Here is a 17,508-nt window from a genome sequence, read left to right as displayed (position 1 = left end):
AAAAAGAAAGAAAGCATTTATCGGCCTAGAAATATGTGTTAAAGTTTTCTAGCCTAGGTAGTAATTTACAGTACAACAGCTGGGCATATTCTGGATTCCTCTTTAGCCTCTTCTTTCAGGATTTCTTTGACAGATGGCACTCACAGATGGACATAACATTCTTAAGGAGCTTACTCTTTCTACTCCTTTACCCGCCAGTAACTCATGATACTATTAGAAATCTAAAAGCTTTGACATGAATTAGCCTTACTTAGCAGACTTTAATTTTTTAATCTTTAGAATATGCTGCAGGGTAGTGGTTATGGAGTTCTTAATCTGTTTACTTAAGTTCTTAGAAGCCAAAATGGAATTCCAGTAAAGTTGATATGGCAAAACATGGCACGTACACAGTCTTTTTTTTTTTTTTTTTAATTGTCATAATAATATTTTTATTCCTATCTTTTGGAGGAAAAGGGTAGAATGATACAAAAGAGTACAGTTCAGCAACCCAGAAATAGCTCTGTCAACTGAAGCTCACAGAGTTCAAACAAGCTGCTTGGTATTTTGTTGTAATTACATTGAAATCCTAAGTGAATAAACCTAATATTTAAAGTTGGGTGGTCAGTGAAACTTGTTTCTGCCACCATCAGCTTAAATTAGTTTGTTTTTTTAGTAAGTATTTTAAAGTATCATCTAATAGACTGCCACAAAAAAGACCAAACTGTGTTCAAGATATTTGAATACACTTCAATGGTAGTTAAATTTGTCTGCCACGTACTTAGTGTTGTTTCTCAATATTCATGCAACTTTGGGCTTGAACTTGAAGGCCATTATTCCCTCAAAGGTTTACTCAAATGGCCATTTTCTCTGATGAATGTTGTTGGTGTGGAGTTTCTGTTGAGGAATGTGAAACTATAAGCAGAATGATCAGATCCAAAAAAAGCATTGTGACAGCTGGGCAGGTTAGAGAGGCGAGAATAGTGAGTGCCCTCAGCCAGGTCCTCCACTGTATGTATTCGTAGCTTATTTGAAAACTAGAACACCAGATGGAGGTAGAGAAATGAAATCAGGTTTTTTGTTTTGTTTTCTAAATGCCGTGTAAATTAAAGGTTCCCAACTCTTTCTTCACAAATAGTACATAGCCCACCATGGCAAAACTTCTGGTTCACAGCCCATTTTCAGCTGGGTTTTTTTTTTTTTTTTTTTTCATTCAGGGCCCCTCTGGTGTAGGCTGCTTGCTAGGTGAGCAATCCACTCCCTGCCATCACTTTTTTCCCAGAGGCTCCTTCATTTCAAGTTATTGTTGTATTTTCAGTGTAGGCACAGTTAATTAGTCACACAAAAGTATAATTTAAACACCTGTTTTGAACTCTTCTGTCTGCAAGTCGTTGGTTCTGAAGAACCATCGATAAGCAAACAGTCCTGACTTAAATCCTTCTCTTTTGGATATATTTGTGTACTCTGTTCTAGTGCCTGTATATTCCTGAGAATATTCTTTTGTAATAATAAAGAAGTATGCATGTAGTTACTGCAAATTTACAAACAGTTTAGCTAAGGAAAACATAGTGAGAAAAGCAATCTGTGCACTGGAATATGAAGTTCAGATAAGCAGTCTGGGCCAGAATAGTGCCTAGTTTGCATCTTCAGCAAATTCCATATATATTTTACCACCTAAAAGTCTTACTATAAACCTTGCCTCGCTGCTGATGGTTTAAAAAAAATAAAAATTTCTTGTGTTCTTGTGCTTGTTAAGTTCAAAATTGTTGTACAGTTTCAATATGATTAACTGGGGAGTCAGGATGGGGAGAGTCCTCAGTTAAGAAAAGACATTAGGGGAAGCTGGAGCTCCTGATGTGAGAGCAAACCATATGATGAAGTAATATTTCAATAGAATAAACCAGCTAGCTGATCCTTTAACGTTATCTGACAGTAGGTGTACACTCTTCTTGAAGTTGGTATGTGAAAGGAAGAGGCTGCTTTGGGACAACAGAGCTATGGTGGTTATGCTGTGCCCTGCCGTAGCTGCAGACTCGTGTGCTGAAGCCGTTCGTACGAGGAGATGAGTCTCCTCTGATATCCAGGGCTGCTTATGCAGAGAAAACCTGTGCGGAGGACCAGTGATGTGGGTGGCCACTCGTGTAATGTTATCTAATGGCTTGAGGCCAATCTTGCCAGCGTTTATTATCTTAACAGCGTCAGCAATGTGAAAGACTAATGTTGATTGCCGAGCATTTGGGGATAAATAGGGGCTTTCTGTTTGTCAGACTTTAGAGCAGGAAAAGGAAGTTTCTCATTTTAACAAATTTTGTGGGCCTGACCACTACTAAATGTCGGGAAACAAGCATGACAATTTTGTGTTTTTACCTGTCATATCCTTGTAGAACTGAGAGAGAGACTTTGCCAATTTTTGTTTTATGAACTGCAATTTCCAGTGCAAAAGCAGGCATGTTATTAATATTGAGGCTAAAGACTCATTCTGTCTTGAACCACAAGAACTCAGAAATACATATGCTGTTACAATTGAATATATAGTATCTTGGTGTTACTTCATTTCAGAATTAGATTTGGGGAGCTTTGATACAATATAACGAGAATGTTGTTATTGAAATGAAATGGAAAAGGCAGCTTTAATCATAATTTGAGAATCGCAGGATGGTTGAGGTTGGAAGGGACCTCTTCAGATCAGCTAGTCCAATCCTCCTGCTCAGGGCAGGGCCAGTGAGAGCAGATTGCCAAGCACCATGTCCAGTTGGATTTTAAGTAGTCCTTTCAAATTAACCGTAATTCTGGATTGACTTTGATCAATGAATGGCATAGTACCTCCTGACCTTTAGGGTATTATTCTGTAGTTATGTTATAACTTGTCTTGTTGCATGTAAGAATATTTATCTCATTTCCTGAGCATTGTCTCCTTTTTGAGTTTTAAAAATTGCATTCAGTTAGTAGCAATTTTTACTAATTTCTTATGCTGATGTTTGGACTTCTCGAATGAAGTACTTGTTTTTCAAATTGGCTTTTGTTTCTAAAAAAAATAAAAACCATTCCTGTATTGTTTCTCCCATCTTTTTGCTTGCACACCTTTCAAAACTTTTATGCTTGTGCCTCAAATATTTTGCATCCTGAGACCATCATAAATAGCTATTTGAAATTACTAAAATAACGTGAAAAGAAATACAGTACAAGGCTCTCATGTTTTTATGCATGAATTTTTACTCAACAGTACTATTCTGTTCAAGATCAAGGCATTATTAAACATTCAAATGTGTGCCCAATTTATATTTGAGTCCCTACAAGTTTTTTGCTCTAATACTAACAACTCAGGTACAAGACAACCCTGAGGAAACCTACCGAGTTACTAGCTTCTATATTCTTGCTCTACTGTAAGAGGCCAGTTCATTTTTTTGGGTTTTTCATTTGTTTGGGTTTTTTTGATGGTTCCAATCTTTGGTAGTCAGACTATTTCAATTAACTTTTTTTTTAATTTGAACTTCTACCAATTTCAGGATGCACTGAATATCAGACTTTCCATTATGTGCATGATTGTTCGTTGTAAGGAATTGTCTTTCTGCTAATGTCTACAAGTCTTATTTTTTCTTTCATAGGTGTTTAAAATGACATTTGTAAATCAGCATTGTAAGGTACTAAATTTAAAATGGTTTGAAATGACACAGTGTGTTCCTGGTTTTAGTCTGTAAAACTGACAAGACAATAGAAGTAATCCTTAAACATCAAGACATCACAAGTGACTTTGCTCTGACATCTCTTCGAAATACTGCATGAGGGGCCTAGCCCGGATGTGAGGGTTTTCTCTGTAGATATCTGGTTCTGTCAGTGGATTAGCATTTTAGATGAAAGACAATAGCTACAGGGAATATGTAGCTGCCAAGCACTTATCAAAAAGAATTTTTCAAATCAGTCCTTATACTTAATTTTTTAAAAGAAGGGAAAAATTTGGATATAAGCAGCTTTTAAAAATAATTATCCTTGGTTTAGAGCTGTTACCATATTTGAGAGATCCATTATTTGAAAGCAAATACATATGCACAAAGGCCACAGGGAGACATTTTTCTAAGGGAAATTAATTCTAGGACGTTACAGTATGATGCGGTGGAGCATATATTTATAAGCCAGTAACTGCACTCAGTTCAAGTGTTCAGGAATGAGTATCAGTGCCCGAACAAACTCAGGATGTATGTGTGTTGGCTGATGTACTCATTCCCTGTTGTTTGTTATTATTTCCTTTATTAGCATTTGAAATTCATAAAGAAGGTTGGATACCATAAGGTAAATACTGTGTTGTGTCCAGAACACTTGTCTGAGTGGCAGAAGTTAAAGAGCAGGATGGAACTGTAGAGAAAAGGACTGGGAGAGGACTTGGAGAGGTCAGATAATACTTTGCTGCTGCTGCTAGGCAAGATCAAACTATAGCTAAACCACTCTTGACAGACGTTTGTCTAACCAGTTCTTAAAAAAAATACAGCAATGGAGATGGTGAAATTTCCCTAAGCGATTTGTTCCAGTGTCCTACTCTTGTTATTATGAAAGTGTTTTCTAATGTCTTGTCTAAGTATCTTTCACTGGGAATTAAATTCATTACTACTTGTGTTGCCCACACTCAGTGTGGATAACAATTCGCCTTAGTGTTTCTTGCATTGTATACTTCAAGCCTGTGGTGCAAGTTCTTTGTAGTAAGAGGAATGCAATTACCTTATTTTTAGTGGACCCAGGAGCTATTTCTCTCAATCTGGATTAGGGATTAAAAAAGTACACTTTGGCAGAACATGTAGGCTTAAACCAAGTAAGTTTGGATCCAGTACCTCATTCTGTATGTGATGTAGCACATGTGCTGCATCTAGTATATGAAACTTGATTTCTGTGTTGTCTTTCATTTATTTTGTAATATTACTAAGAATAAAACTTGGTTAGGATGTGTAACAGTATAAATATAAAATTGCACACACTGATCAATAAATAATGACTAGATCACGGATCTAGAACCTTTATTGTCTTAGTTTGGTTGATGTTTCCTAGTAATTGATGGGAGACTGTCCCCTGACTTTAATGAGATTCATCTAAATCTCCTGCTGGTGGGAGCAGCAAAATTCTTTTAGTGGAGGTGAATTACTGGGTGTTCCTGGAACAACACATACAAAATGATTTATTATCAAGAGTTAATGAGAAAACAAGGGAGTTTTACAGTATTAAGATACTGTTTAAGAAAAAAAAAAAAAGTTGAGCCTTCTCATTGTAACTTTAAAATAAGATTGTTTATAGCATTTTTTCCATGTACCTGCTTTGCTTATTAAGGCTTAAATCCTAAAGTGTTTAGTCTTTGACTGTTCCTACTGACTGCCCGTCTACTATGTCTTTGTCTTTCAGTTGCAAGCTTTAGTTTGTCAGCTTTATATGAAGCAGGTGTTGTTTAGTATACAAACATGATGCAACTGTTTGGGTGCTATGTAAATACTAAGGTTGTGATCAAAGTTATTTAAATGATTTTGTATTCAATTGAAACATGTACATTTTTGATTCCACCCAAAAGTGGGGTAGTGTCTGTTTAGGAGCAGGCACCGTAGAGTCTTGATAAGAGGCATGGTTAATGAGGTACAACATATTCCAGTTCTCTCATGCTGCTATTTTGTGCAGCCTATCTTATTGGGATTACTAAAGAATATCTGCCGACTGTCCAAATCTAATTTGGCTCATTGCACGTCGGTCTTTCTGCCAGATGGAACATATTTCTAGTTTTTTTCACTAGAATTCAGATAAACTTTAGTTGGCAGAATATGGCAACTTTGGCTTTGATATAACCCAGTACAGTGTGATGGAAAATAGAAATAAGCTCCTGGACATCAATGCCCGTAGATTTGTCTTTAAAAAAATGCATCAATTGACGAGCATTCCTGATCGAAGTTCACCAGCTGTTTCACTCTGCATATCTTAAGCGCGTTGTCAGTATGGCATCGCTGAATACCTTAATAAAAACTTCACAGGCACCAGATTTTCTCCTTCCATTGGAATGCTGCCAAAACCAAATGTATTCATTTTTTATCATGGATATAGCATTTCTGTGTGAAGATAAGAGGAGTGTGGAAGACAAGTCTGCCTGAAACAACAGAGGGGAGTGACATAAACAGTTTGCCAAACTTCTGTCCTGACTATGGAGGATAATCCTGTGTTCTGAAGGAATTTTGGATAAAAAGTCCAGGCATTCTGGCAGTAAGGTCTTGGTTATGTTTTTTTAGAGCAGGTAACTTGGCAAAGGATAACATTTCTTGTTCTAAGAGTGGATAATTATAACCATTGATGTCTGCTTTTAACCTTTTGATTTATACTTTTGGGGAATGCTCTTGCATGTATAATGAGAAAATAATGTGCTGTGAAATCCTCAATTAGTAATAAGTTGTCTGGATCAGTTTCTCTGTGCCAGCAGTTACACCTGAAACTAATTTATTTTTCTCTTCTGCTGGTATTTTAATTTGCATTGGTAGCATTAAAAAAATACTGTTCATGTGAAGATTTCACAGACAAATAATTTAATGTAAGTTATTCACTTTGTTCTTTACTGTTCAAGGACAACATGTCTTGGAGTGTGTGACCTGTTTAGGAAAACTAATTAATTTCCACGCTTTTCTAATGTTAACATTAGAAATAAAAAATTGTTCTCTAAATTATCCCTTTCTTATCCGGTAGGCTAAAATAAACTGGTAGCTCAGCTATCAAATCGCTCCTTTGATTTCAGACAGGTCCATTTTTTTCTTCAGGCTCAGCTCACAGTGCAGTTGTTGAATTTAGAACCACATAAGCCCCTTTATTGTCATTTCAGTTCTGCTGCTTTTTTAAGAGCTCAGCTGTGTATGTGAGGATGGTCCATTAGCATCTGAAATGTTTATTCCAATGAGGACATATTGGACATACTGAGAAGTGTCCTCTTGCATCATCGGCCACCTTTTCTTGATATTAGTTACAGAGAAGCACTCACCTTTTCCTCCATTTCTGCCTGATCTTTTTTTTAAAAAAAAAAAAAAGAAAAAAAAAGAAAAACTACTTTACAAATGAACAAGCAAAGCAAGCACATTCTGCGTCATAACCGCACAGTCACCAAGAATAGGGATCTCTACTGGTCACAAACTCTTTAATGCCAGAAGGGTTTTTGTCATGTAAACTTAAATACGTGGGCCTGTGAGTTGGTCCATTGGCATCGTCTTTGTTTAGTGTCTGACACAACTGCTGCTTAATCATTGTGTTACAGTTCTTGCATTAAATGTCACTCTATTTTTGATGTATCTTCCTTTCTGTTTGTCTGGTCCCCTGCCTCCATGAGGTTGCCCATGAAACAAAATTAGCTTAAGATTCTTCCGGAATCTGTTGCTTCCTGTGCTGTAGACCTGAGGAACTCCATGTGGCCTTGCAAATAACTGAATAACATTGATTCACAGAATGACATAGATGAACCTCAAGAACAGGTATACTTTGAAACCATAAGATGATCAGATAATTTAAGTTGGAAGGAACTTAAGAAGGTTGTCTAGTCTAAATTTCAATACGTAAGACCTCACGATTCCTTAAGTTTTGGTTAGTATCAGAAATGAGTCCAGGAAAAAAAATACCTTCACATGTATTAAAAATTCTTTTTAGTTTGTTTTACAGCTGGAATGTGCTACGGATTTAGCATGTCTCAGAGGGAATACTTTTTCTTGAGTCTTACTGAACAAATGAAATTCTACTCTGGATCATTAACAGAGAAATCAAAATGAATGGCAATAATCCAGATGTCTGCTGTAGTCTCATTTAAGAATGTTGTTTATATTAACACAGTTAGTATGTAAAATGTTTGGGTTTTAATTATGGCTTAAGAAAGTAAACTGTTTTAAGGAGAGGTGAGTGAAGTCATCCGCGTAAACATGCCATCTGAAGAACAGCTCCCCAAATTAAACTAAGCAGCATGATGGAAAATGATCCATTAAAGATTTTTCAAATTTTTTTCATAAGCCTCCACACTCATTTTCTGTGCAAGTGAAGTTTCCAGTATCCCACAGACTGTTTATTCCTATAGCATTCTCCAGATGAACAGAAGCAAATAACGAAAATCTGCAAAACAAATACAAAGAGCATCACTTTATCTGAGCTGCTGTGCAGTGCTGATTTTCTCCTACAGTCAAGGCCAATGCAGCTCGAAAAAATAGAAGGCACTCCTGTACTCTGTGTGGGAGTCATGGTTTAAATGGACACACATGTTTTTAAAGTTTGTTTGGTCCAGACTTCTGGCTCCTTTGATGCTGGTATATCACTCAGCAGAACAGTAGTCTCTGCTCATTTCACATCCTCAGGTGGCAATGCTACAAAAAAGTTGATTTAAGGAAGGTTTGTATTTCTTTGGGTATGCTGGGTACCTGTGTCCCCTTAATTCACTGTGGAGTGCATTTGAAGGACTTGATTTGTACCAAGTCCAACTCTGGCAATGTGCACCCATTGCACGTTGGACTTACCACAGAAGTTGCTCTTAAGAGTAGGGCTGAGCTGTCTGGGACTTGGTAGAACTCAGGATCTCCACAGGATACAGTGGCATCAGAGCAACTCCCCCAATTCAGTACTTGTTCCCACTATAAATCTGGTTCATAAAATGGCTTCCAAATTCTTATACTTCTTGACACTGAATTATTATTTCATATTTCAAGTGAGCAGACTTTTTTATTTTATTATAGTGAACTAATTACAGGGTTATTAGAGTATTAGTGCTCCATAGCCTTCTAGCCAGATGAGATTAGTTGCTTGACTAAGCACCAGTGTTATCGTTGAGTGATGTTGAAATGGTTTGCCTGCAATCACCCAGTAACTCTTATCTACGGAGATTCAGCTCAGTGATCTATTCACTAAACCATGTAAGTTTTCATAATTTGCTCATTACTTTTGCCAGATTTTAGCTACTCGGTCTGGAATTTTCTTTCCTTAGGATCTGCCTGAAGCAATAAGTGTCACTTCTTTCATCAAGAAACATGCATTGCTTTTCCTATATAGATTTTAAATTAATAAAATAATTCTTACAAGCCCTGTGAGAAATTCTTCTGCTCTGGGATATGGATGCACCGTTGAAATCCAGGAGAGAATCTTCTTTGAGTCATGGACGTATTTTCATTCTTCTGACCTCCACCTAGATATTTGTGGGTTAACCCCCCCCCCCAATATGCCAGTTATGAGTTTCAATCAATCATATGCAGAGTTTGGTCCCTAAATGCTTTTTAAGTTTTTTCTGCTGTAGGTTTGCACTGTTTCAGAACTGTAAGAATGAAGGGACTTGCCCTGCAATTTTGTGAGATGTTGGTAGACACTAGAGACAGCATGGAGGCTCTTTGTTGTTAATAGTGTTCTTCCTTTTAGTGCCAAAGAAGATTCCTGTGCAACAGGGAAGAATTGGACATGAGGAAAGGCGATAGTAAGGACTAGAGGAATACGAAGCCAGCAGGAATGGGAAAGGGATCTGGGAAGTCACTATGGGGAAATGCTGACTGCTGAGATCTGAGATGGGAGATAAAAAAATCCATTAGTTGAATGTGTACATGTAGGACAAGTAGGACTTAGGAGCGAAGAAGCTGAGAGTGAAAGAAGGAAATAAAAGGGGAAGAGATTTGGGGTTGATAGGCTGTGGAGGATTGGACATCTCAACTTTTGAGGTGAGTCTAGGAGGCAGGGGATGATAAGAATAAAAGTGCAGCCTAGATGGAAGCGTGGGAAGAGGGAACAAGTTCATACAGCGCAGAAACTGGGATAAGCCAGGGAATGTGGAGTGGGTGTGAAGATGGAAGACCATGCTCTGTTTAGAACAGGAGAAGAATCAGTTCTGATCACTAAAGGAGAGTCACCAGATGTTGTTCAAAACAAAAACCTGCAACAAAACTCATAATTCTAATGGAATCTAACAACTGCAGGCTCAGTAGAGATGCGTGTTTTATGACATATTATTTTTCCCCATAATAACCACCTTCAAACTCTTCAGTTACACTGGCAATAATTACTCCCCTTCCTTGTTCCCCTCTGGGGCTCATAATTTTCTTAACTTTCCCTTTGCTTATAGCCTACTCTGCTCTGCAGGTGCCAGCAATTCTTGTCTTTCAAACTGTCTTTTATTAACATAGCTCACTCGAATTCAGAACAGTTGTTCATAACCCATACCTTCTGTTACAAGAGCCAAAAAGAATTTGTATGCATTAAGTTGGTCTCTTTTTTTTTTTCCTTCACTGTAAAAATTGTTCTTATGAGCCTTATGAACTTCTCTTTGCAAGAAATACTTGTTCCTCTGAGTGCTTTCAGTGTTCTTTGTAGGTTTGTTTTTGCACAGTGGTGACAACAGAGTGAGATTTTTCATGTTTTCTGCTGGTTTGTGAGATCGAATGGGGGAGGTTGGTGTGATGATGATGATGATTATTTCTCTTGGGAATATATTAAAAGATAGAACACGGATAAATGGAGCCTCAAGGGTGACTCATGTTTTTGTTTAGCTTGAACTAAGTCCAGCTTCTAAGAGGAACTTGATTTTTAGGTGCATGTTTTTGCAAAGTGTTTTAAACTGAAGTTATAATTCCAGAGGTCTCAATAGCATGTGTTTGTTTTTATTTAGGAACATGTTTAAGGAATGTTTTTGGTGGGTGAATGTAAAATAAATAAAACTATCTCAAGCTGGAGGTTGCAATTCTTTGGCATATTCAATGTCAGCAAAAATCAAATGGAAGAATGTTACTTAGAGAATGAACTCAGTTAATCTTTATGATTTACTTTGTAAGGAATTGTCTTTGCGCTCAGTTGCAAGATGCAAAAGTATGATTTCTTAAGTAGTGTTTGCTTTTTACTTTGTAAAGGGTTCTCCATGTTTGGAAGGTGGCTACAATTTATTTTCAGCCAGGGTTACTGCCTGCTTGTCTTTGGGTAACACAAATTCAGAAAGTACTTTTCTTCAACTTACTGTTACCATATTAATTGTCACTGAGCGTATAACAGCGTGACACCTTTGTGCCATTGCTTCTATAATGTTGTTCAAGGTGTGGTTCTAATTTTTCGGTCATTATAAATTCTCAGTAAACGTCGTTTATAACTCAGTTTTTATTCAAACAAACAAAAAAAAACACCAACAAAACCTTGTTCTCATGTGCAATGTGAATATCTTAGCTTGTGAATATTTTGAAATTTGTCTACAAAGCAATTGATGACATTAATTTATAAGTTGTTAGGGGAATGAGGGAAAGTCAGGCTCCACTTTTTTTTGTTTCTTTTAGGGGATTTGATTATGTCTTGTAAATGACTTCACTGAGAAAGTATTCATGGTACTTTATTCATACAGTTATAATTTACCTTTTGAATATAATAGATAAGGTTAGAGTAAGAATGTAATAATGTCACATTTTTAAAATGTAGTTTAATGGATATTTCTAATTACTATACTTTAATGAAAAGGAATTTCAACACTTGAAACTAGTTTGCAAGCTGAACAATAAATGCCCCTCTGGTAACTTAGCATATATGCTTTCATCCTAGTCAGCTGCATACTGGCGGGCATATGTATGTTTTCAGTATACATAGGTATCTGTAAAACAGAGACAAAGAAATTGACCACACAATTCTTGCTAAAATTAACAGACATTATCTGATTTGATCCACAGCCCCTGTCATGAAACGTCCCTGGTGCAAATTCCATCATATGATGAGTGATTGTGTTCTGTCTGCTGATCTGGTGCTGGGTTTGAATGTTAAGGGTGTTGCAGAGTTAATGCTTGGACTATATGTTATGCAATACATTTTTGTACTAATTCTGAAATGTGTTTTATTTGCAGGGATATTAAACCAGACAACATTTTGATGGATATGAATGGACATATTCGATTAGCAGATTTTGGTTCTTGTTTGAAACTGATGGAAGATGGAACGGTAAATTAGAGAGAGTGATATATTCCTAAACACCTTTTCTTCAGTCCTTTGCTAGCTGCTAAAAATGTGTGCTAATAAAGGGAAAAGGTGCCTTATGTTGAACAAAACGGAATTGTAATGATATTGATATGTGACTAACCTCGACTGCACTTTGCTTGGATTTACTGTATATTAAAAGCTTTTTAGATGCATATAGTCAAGTCATGAATAAATAAAGAGAAGCTGCACCATCAACACTGAGTAGGTATTTGTTGATGAACTATGAATCTCAGTTTTGAGCTCTGAGCTCTAATCTTTATTGAAAATGTAAGCTTTAATATAAGCAGGATGAGATGTAATTAGCATATCATCATATTTTAGTAGTATATTTAAACTTGCACAGTATATAGTAGGTGTGATTAGAATGTAATGCTAGCGTGTTAATCATGTTCCAGAGTGTTACAAAGTATTTGAGTTAATATATCTGATCACTTAATCTAAAACTACTTAATAACAACTCTGAGCCTAAGAATTGACAGTTTTGTTCTTTCTCTGTTATTAAATATTTGTAAGAGTTGAGCAAAAGTATGTTATTGGCATGTCTGTTAATGTAGAGCCTCGGATGCTTATGTATTTCTTTATGAATTTAAAAGCATTTTTGTTGTGTTTAGTTGTTATTGTCATAACCAGAACACTAGGCTAAATTTATATATGCATGCACAGTGCCACAAACAGCAGTGTCTGTAATGATGGAAGTTGATTTTAGTCCTGGAAATGTAACTTTTACAGGTCCAATCTTCAGTGGCAGTTGGAACACCGGACTACATCTCTCCAGAAATCTTGCAGGCCATGGAAGATGGAAAAGGGAAGTATGGGCCCGAGTGTGACTGGTGGTCCCTAGGCGTTTGCATGTATGAAATGCTTTATGGAGAAACGCCCTTTTATGCTGAGTCCTTGGTGGAGACCTATGGGAAAATAATGAACCACAAAGTTAGTGCACTTTCTGTCTCTCTCTCTCTAAGCTATTTTTTTAATAAGTAATAGGGTAACTTGGAGGCTTATTTAAAAATGAGTTTTTATATACTAATTACGTTAACATTCATAAATGTAGAAAAAATATGTTTCCATATAGTAAGTTTGTGGTTGTGGATTGCAGATGGCTTTGCTTTAGGATAAAGCAGTTCAAAACTAAAAATTTGGATTTGGAAACATGGCTGTTAGTTCACTCTATGGAGTAAATCTTGGCTATGTTACATCACTCCTTTTGCATTACGTTTTTCTGGCGAGATCCATTGGTTGGCTTATGTGGAAGATTCTTAAATGTTCTTCCACATGGAGGTAGCTGTAGAATTCAACAGTGTAAGAGAAAGTTAAATAAAGAAGAAAAATTAGGAGACAAAAAATTTCAATAGTTTCTATCCTTTGGGGAAGTCTTTTTCCTAGAAACCTTACTACATGTATTTAAGAAGTGGAGTATTTGCACACTTCTTTTTCTAGACGATAATCATCATTAAGAAGGGTAATTTTTCCAACTTTTTCTTGGTAATAAATTATTTTCTCTTTTAATCTTTAAGGAGAGGTTTCAGTTTCCTGCTCAAGTGACAGATGTCTCTGAAAGTGCAAAGGACCTCATCCGAAGGCTCATTTGTAGCAGAGAGCATCGACTTGGACAAAATGGGATAGAAGACTTCAAGAACCATCCATTTTTTGCTGGGATTGATTGGGACAACATTAGAAACTGTGAGGCACCTTACATCCCAGAAGTCAGCAGCCCCACTGATACATCAAACTTTGACGTGGATGATGATTGCTTAAAAAATTCTGTAAGTATAGAATTAACATTTTGACAAATCAGCTTTTGTAGTATACGTTACAACAAAATATATGTAAATGGCAGTTCATTTCCATGTGTTCACTGTGTTCTGCATAAACATCAAAGTGCTGCTTTGAAGAACTGTGGGGGGAATACTTTCATAGTTCGGAGACTGCTCCTCCAACAAGGATAACTGCGGATCAATTTTGTAAATTCATTGTAACTTTACACCTATTTGACACATACATCTGTTATTTGCAGTGACAAGTTCTTAATGCCTATGTCTATAAAGAATAATATATTTACATGTAGGTAGTCTGCAAGACACAGTATTTCTAGCAGGGCATTGCTGAGACTTGTGCTAAGTTTGCATAATGCATTTTATTGTAGCGCTGTACTCTAATTGCTCGTATCTCTGTCAGATTCCATTCAGTTTATTCTCACTAAAATTCTTCCAGCCTGTTTTCTGACTTGAGTGGAGTTTTGGGAAGTTCAGGAGAAACGTTACAGCCATTTCTTCAGGAACAGTCTTAGTGAGAAATTATTTTGCCTTTGCTTAAAACGCTTTGCAACTGTTGATTTTTAACAGCTTTAGTGTTTCTATGCTTTTGAACAGGAACTTTGAGAGATGATAGAGGTCTTAGCATCAGAGGAATGCCTTGCGTTGTCTCCTTGGAAATACTTTTTTCTTTTTTTTTGGTGTTTGTTGAAAGATGCAGAAACTTGCTGTTCACATGTGAGGTGAAGCTTTTTCACCATTTTTGCTTTTGTTTTCTGAACTGCCCTGCGTGTGCGTCTCACTCCCACTGAGTTTCCTGGACCTGCAGATAAGTGATAGGCAATATGAATTGATGTGGGCAGGATGATCATTATTTGCATTCCCTTTCTTCCAACTGCATGATAAAACATGGAAAACACTTTGGATTAATTTCAGTGGTAGACATATGTGGTGTGAAAGGTCTCAGAGTCCTTTGATACAAGCAAATCAGTCTAGCTGCTTAGGCCAACTTTAATTTTTTTCATTTTTTCCTCAATTTTTCCTCACTTGCATCTGGTATTGCCCATCTCCCTTCACAATTAAAGTATTTTTATCTTAAAACTTTTTAATACAGTCTTCAGATATCTGTTTATACATTATTTTGTCCAGGAACAGCTGTCAGGGTTGGGTGGCAGGAGTGGATGCTGTGTGTAGCAAGTCTTTGTGAAGCTGAAATACCTTTTGGAGGTTATTCATGCATTCTAATGTTGGCCAGTCCAGGGGGTCTTCCGTTTTAGAGCCTGATCTCCCAGCTGAGGCACTCAGATGATGCCTCTGCGGTGTGAATGTTTTCTCATTGTAAAGAAGCAGGGAACTGCAGGTGAAGAAGGAGTGCTTCTGTGATGAGTTACTGGACTCAGACATGAAAGCAGAGTCCAATTCTTAATGCGCTTTAGACTTTGGGGGGTGAAAAGCAATGCCATTGAACTGTCGAGATGAACGGTAGTTTCTGGAGCTTCCTTTTCAGTTTTGTCATTTGAAACATGTGAATGTAGTTTTTTGTTTTGTTTAATTTAAGGTTATATTTTTACCATTTCTTTCTGTGCCTAGCATCTCTGGAAAAAACCCTCTAGCCTGAGGCATTGCATGATTGAGGATATTTTACATTTTTTGCTTCAACTAGTGGACATTGTATTTAATATTACTTCCCCTCAAATTCTTACATAAAACTTGGAGGTGTCTTCCCTGCCATATTTCATACACATCTTGTGAGGAAAGTTCACATACTTGCATTACTATCACAGAAGTCAACACCACAGACAAGCCCATGAGACTTGTTTTGTTTTTTTCCTTAAAATTCTTTGCAAGGTTTGAATGGCATACAACAAATGAGGAATGCCCAGTGCTGAAGATAAAAGGCAATGTTGAAAAGCCATGATTGTTATTGTTCTGCCTGAACTGGGAATGAGACTGTGGTCCCATCAAAAAATTATATATGTAATAGTGAAACTCAAACAGTATGTTAAAAGTACACAGAAACACAAAGGGCAAAACAGTGTTTTTAGGCAGCCTAAATTCTGCAGGTTTTTAGCTTTTAGCTATTTGGTTTAGTAGCCTTACTGATAGGCATGACAGACAGATTCAGTTATAATTTTGTTAGTATGATAATACAGTTGAATTCACACAAGTAGCAGGAAATAAGTATTTTGATCTCTGACAAAGAATCAGCAAAGAAACAAAGTCTCGTACAGAACTTTACATTGTTATCAATAGATACGGTATTTTAGAACCAACGTTGTTACCTGTGTGTCACTGAAAACTGTCATATTGGCCGTTAAAATTGTACAATTATGCATTTGGTTTAAAGTTATTCATTAAGATGGTTTTGCAACTCAAATCTATGAAATATGAAAATAAAATATGGAGGAAAAGTAAAGAATTTTACTTTTCCTAACCATAGTGTGTAATAATTGATATTTTTATTATATATTAGTGAAAAGTTAAGCCTTTGTAATTTGGTCTTGTCCTTAGTTTCCAAAATGCCCAACAATGTAGACTTGATGTACTTGCACAATCTAGCCGTGTCATTGGTGTTGCTATTTATTCTGGGAACTCTTTTTTCAATGTGAAGATTTGTCTGCTAAAAGGTCAAGGTTGTGATGTAATATAGCTGATACCACCACTGAAAAGGTAATTTTGGATTTCCTTTGAATACAAGCTTGTTCTAACCTGCTGAGTTTTATATGTAAAAATGTACAACTCATTCCTTTCTTCTTTTTTTTTTTTTTGTTTGAAAAAAATCATTATGTTACTTTTCCTTAAAATTTAGAAACTTCTAGCACTTTCAGCGTGATAATCTTCTTCTTAGGGAGTTTCTTTTCATGGTCATTATGGCCATACGTAGTATAGCAACATACACCTTGCATCTTGGGGTTAAACAGGAAACTTTTAACAGGGTATCTAAGAATGTTAGAACTTATAATGGTTCAAGTTATATAGCAACAGGGTTATTTTAGCCTGAGGAGAAGCTCAAAGATTTGTCTTGGTTTGTAGTTCTTTGTCTTGCAGGAAAAAGGAGCAATGAAGGGGAAAAAATGGTGAAAGCACTAATGGGATTAGAAAACCCTGTTGTATTACTTCTTTCTAGTAAATGTGTGACTATTGTTCTCTCCAAATAGAGATGGCCCGCTCAGAAGTGGGATTGGTAAATCTACACGTAGTAAGCCCTGCTGACTAAATAGCAGATAGGAGTATAGGAGGGAATAAAAGGTGATACTCTTTGTGCTAAGAGCTTCTTGGAAAAAAGAAGGAATAAATTGGCTTTTGATATGTGTAATATTCTGTTTTCCTCTAACGATAGCCTGTTTAATTAGAAAAACATTTTTATGCCAGCACGCTGTATTTTTGTGTATTGCATGCTATTATGAATAGATTTAGATGATGCCGTTTCATATTTGGGCTGTGGATAAGGATGACTGTGAATATAGTTAATATGATATTATCACTAACACTTCACATACGGTTAAACTCAAAAATCTTTTTCTTTTAAGTTCGGTAGGATATTACTTACTCAACTGTCCTATTGTTTTTCTAGGAAACAATGCCTCCACCATCACACACTGCATTTTCTGGCCATCATTTACCATTTGTGGGTTTCACATATACGAGTAGCTGGTAAGTCAAGAGTTCCAAAATTATCTGTAGGATAGTTACAAAATATCTTAAGTTTCTGTCTCTGAAACCAACTGCAAACAGATACCAAAGAATGTGGTTTATTGAGGAAATTACTAGGCCATAATCTAAAATGTTGTCTGTCCAAAAGAATGAGCTTTCTGCAGGTAAA

General features: G+C 36.5%; 1 protein-coding gene across 9 annotated transcripts in view; it reads left to right on the top strand.

Moving 5' to 3' along the window:
- The window catches only part of CDC42BPA (CDC42 binding protein kinase alpha), a 189,284-nt gene that overhangs the window by 92,049 nt on the left and 79,727 nt on the right, over nt 1–17,508 (top strand). For all 9 annotated transcript variants that reach the window (XM_054820852.1, XM_054820855.1, XM_054820850.1 and 6 more), the window contains exons 7-10: nt 11,802–11,895; nt 12,664–12,864; nt 13,449–13,697; nt 17,260–17,339. In XM_054820852.1, coding sequence (XP_054676827.1) covers nt 11,802–11,895; nt 12,664–12,864; nt 13,449–13,697; nt 17,260–17,339 — 624 coding nt within the window. The remainder of the gene's footprint in view (nt 1–11,801; nt 11,896–12,663; nt 12,865–13,448; nt 13,698–17,259; nt 17,340–17,508) is intronic.

The sequence above is a fragment of the Grus americana genome, chromosome 3 (genome assembly GCF_028858705.1).
Source record: "Grus americana isolate bGruAme1 chromosome 3, bGruAme1.mat, whole genome shotgun sequence".
Lineage (NCBI taxonomy): Eukaryota > Metazoa > Chordata > Aves > Gruiformes > Gruidae > Grus > Grus americana.
The sequence above is the reverse complement of the archived record's forward strand: the minus strand, read 5'-3'. Positions and strand labels throughout refer to the sequence as shown.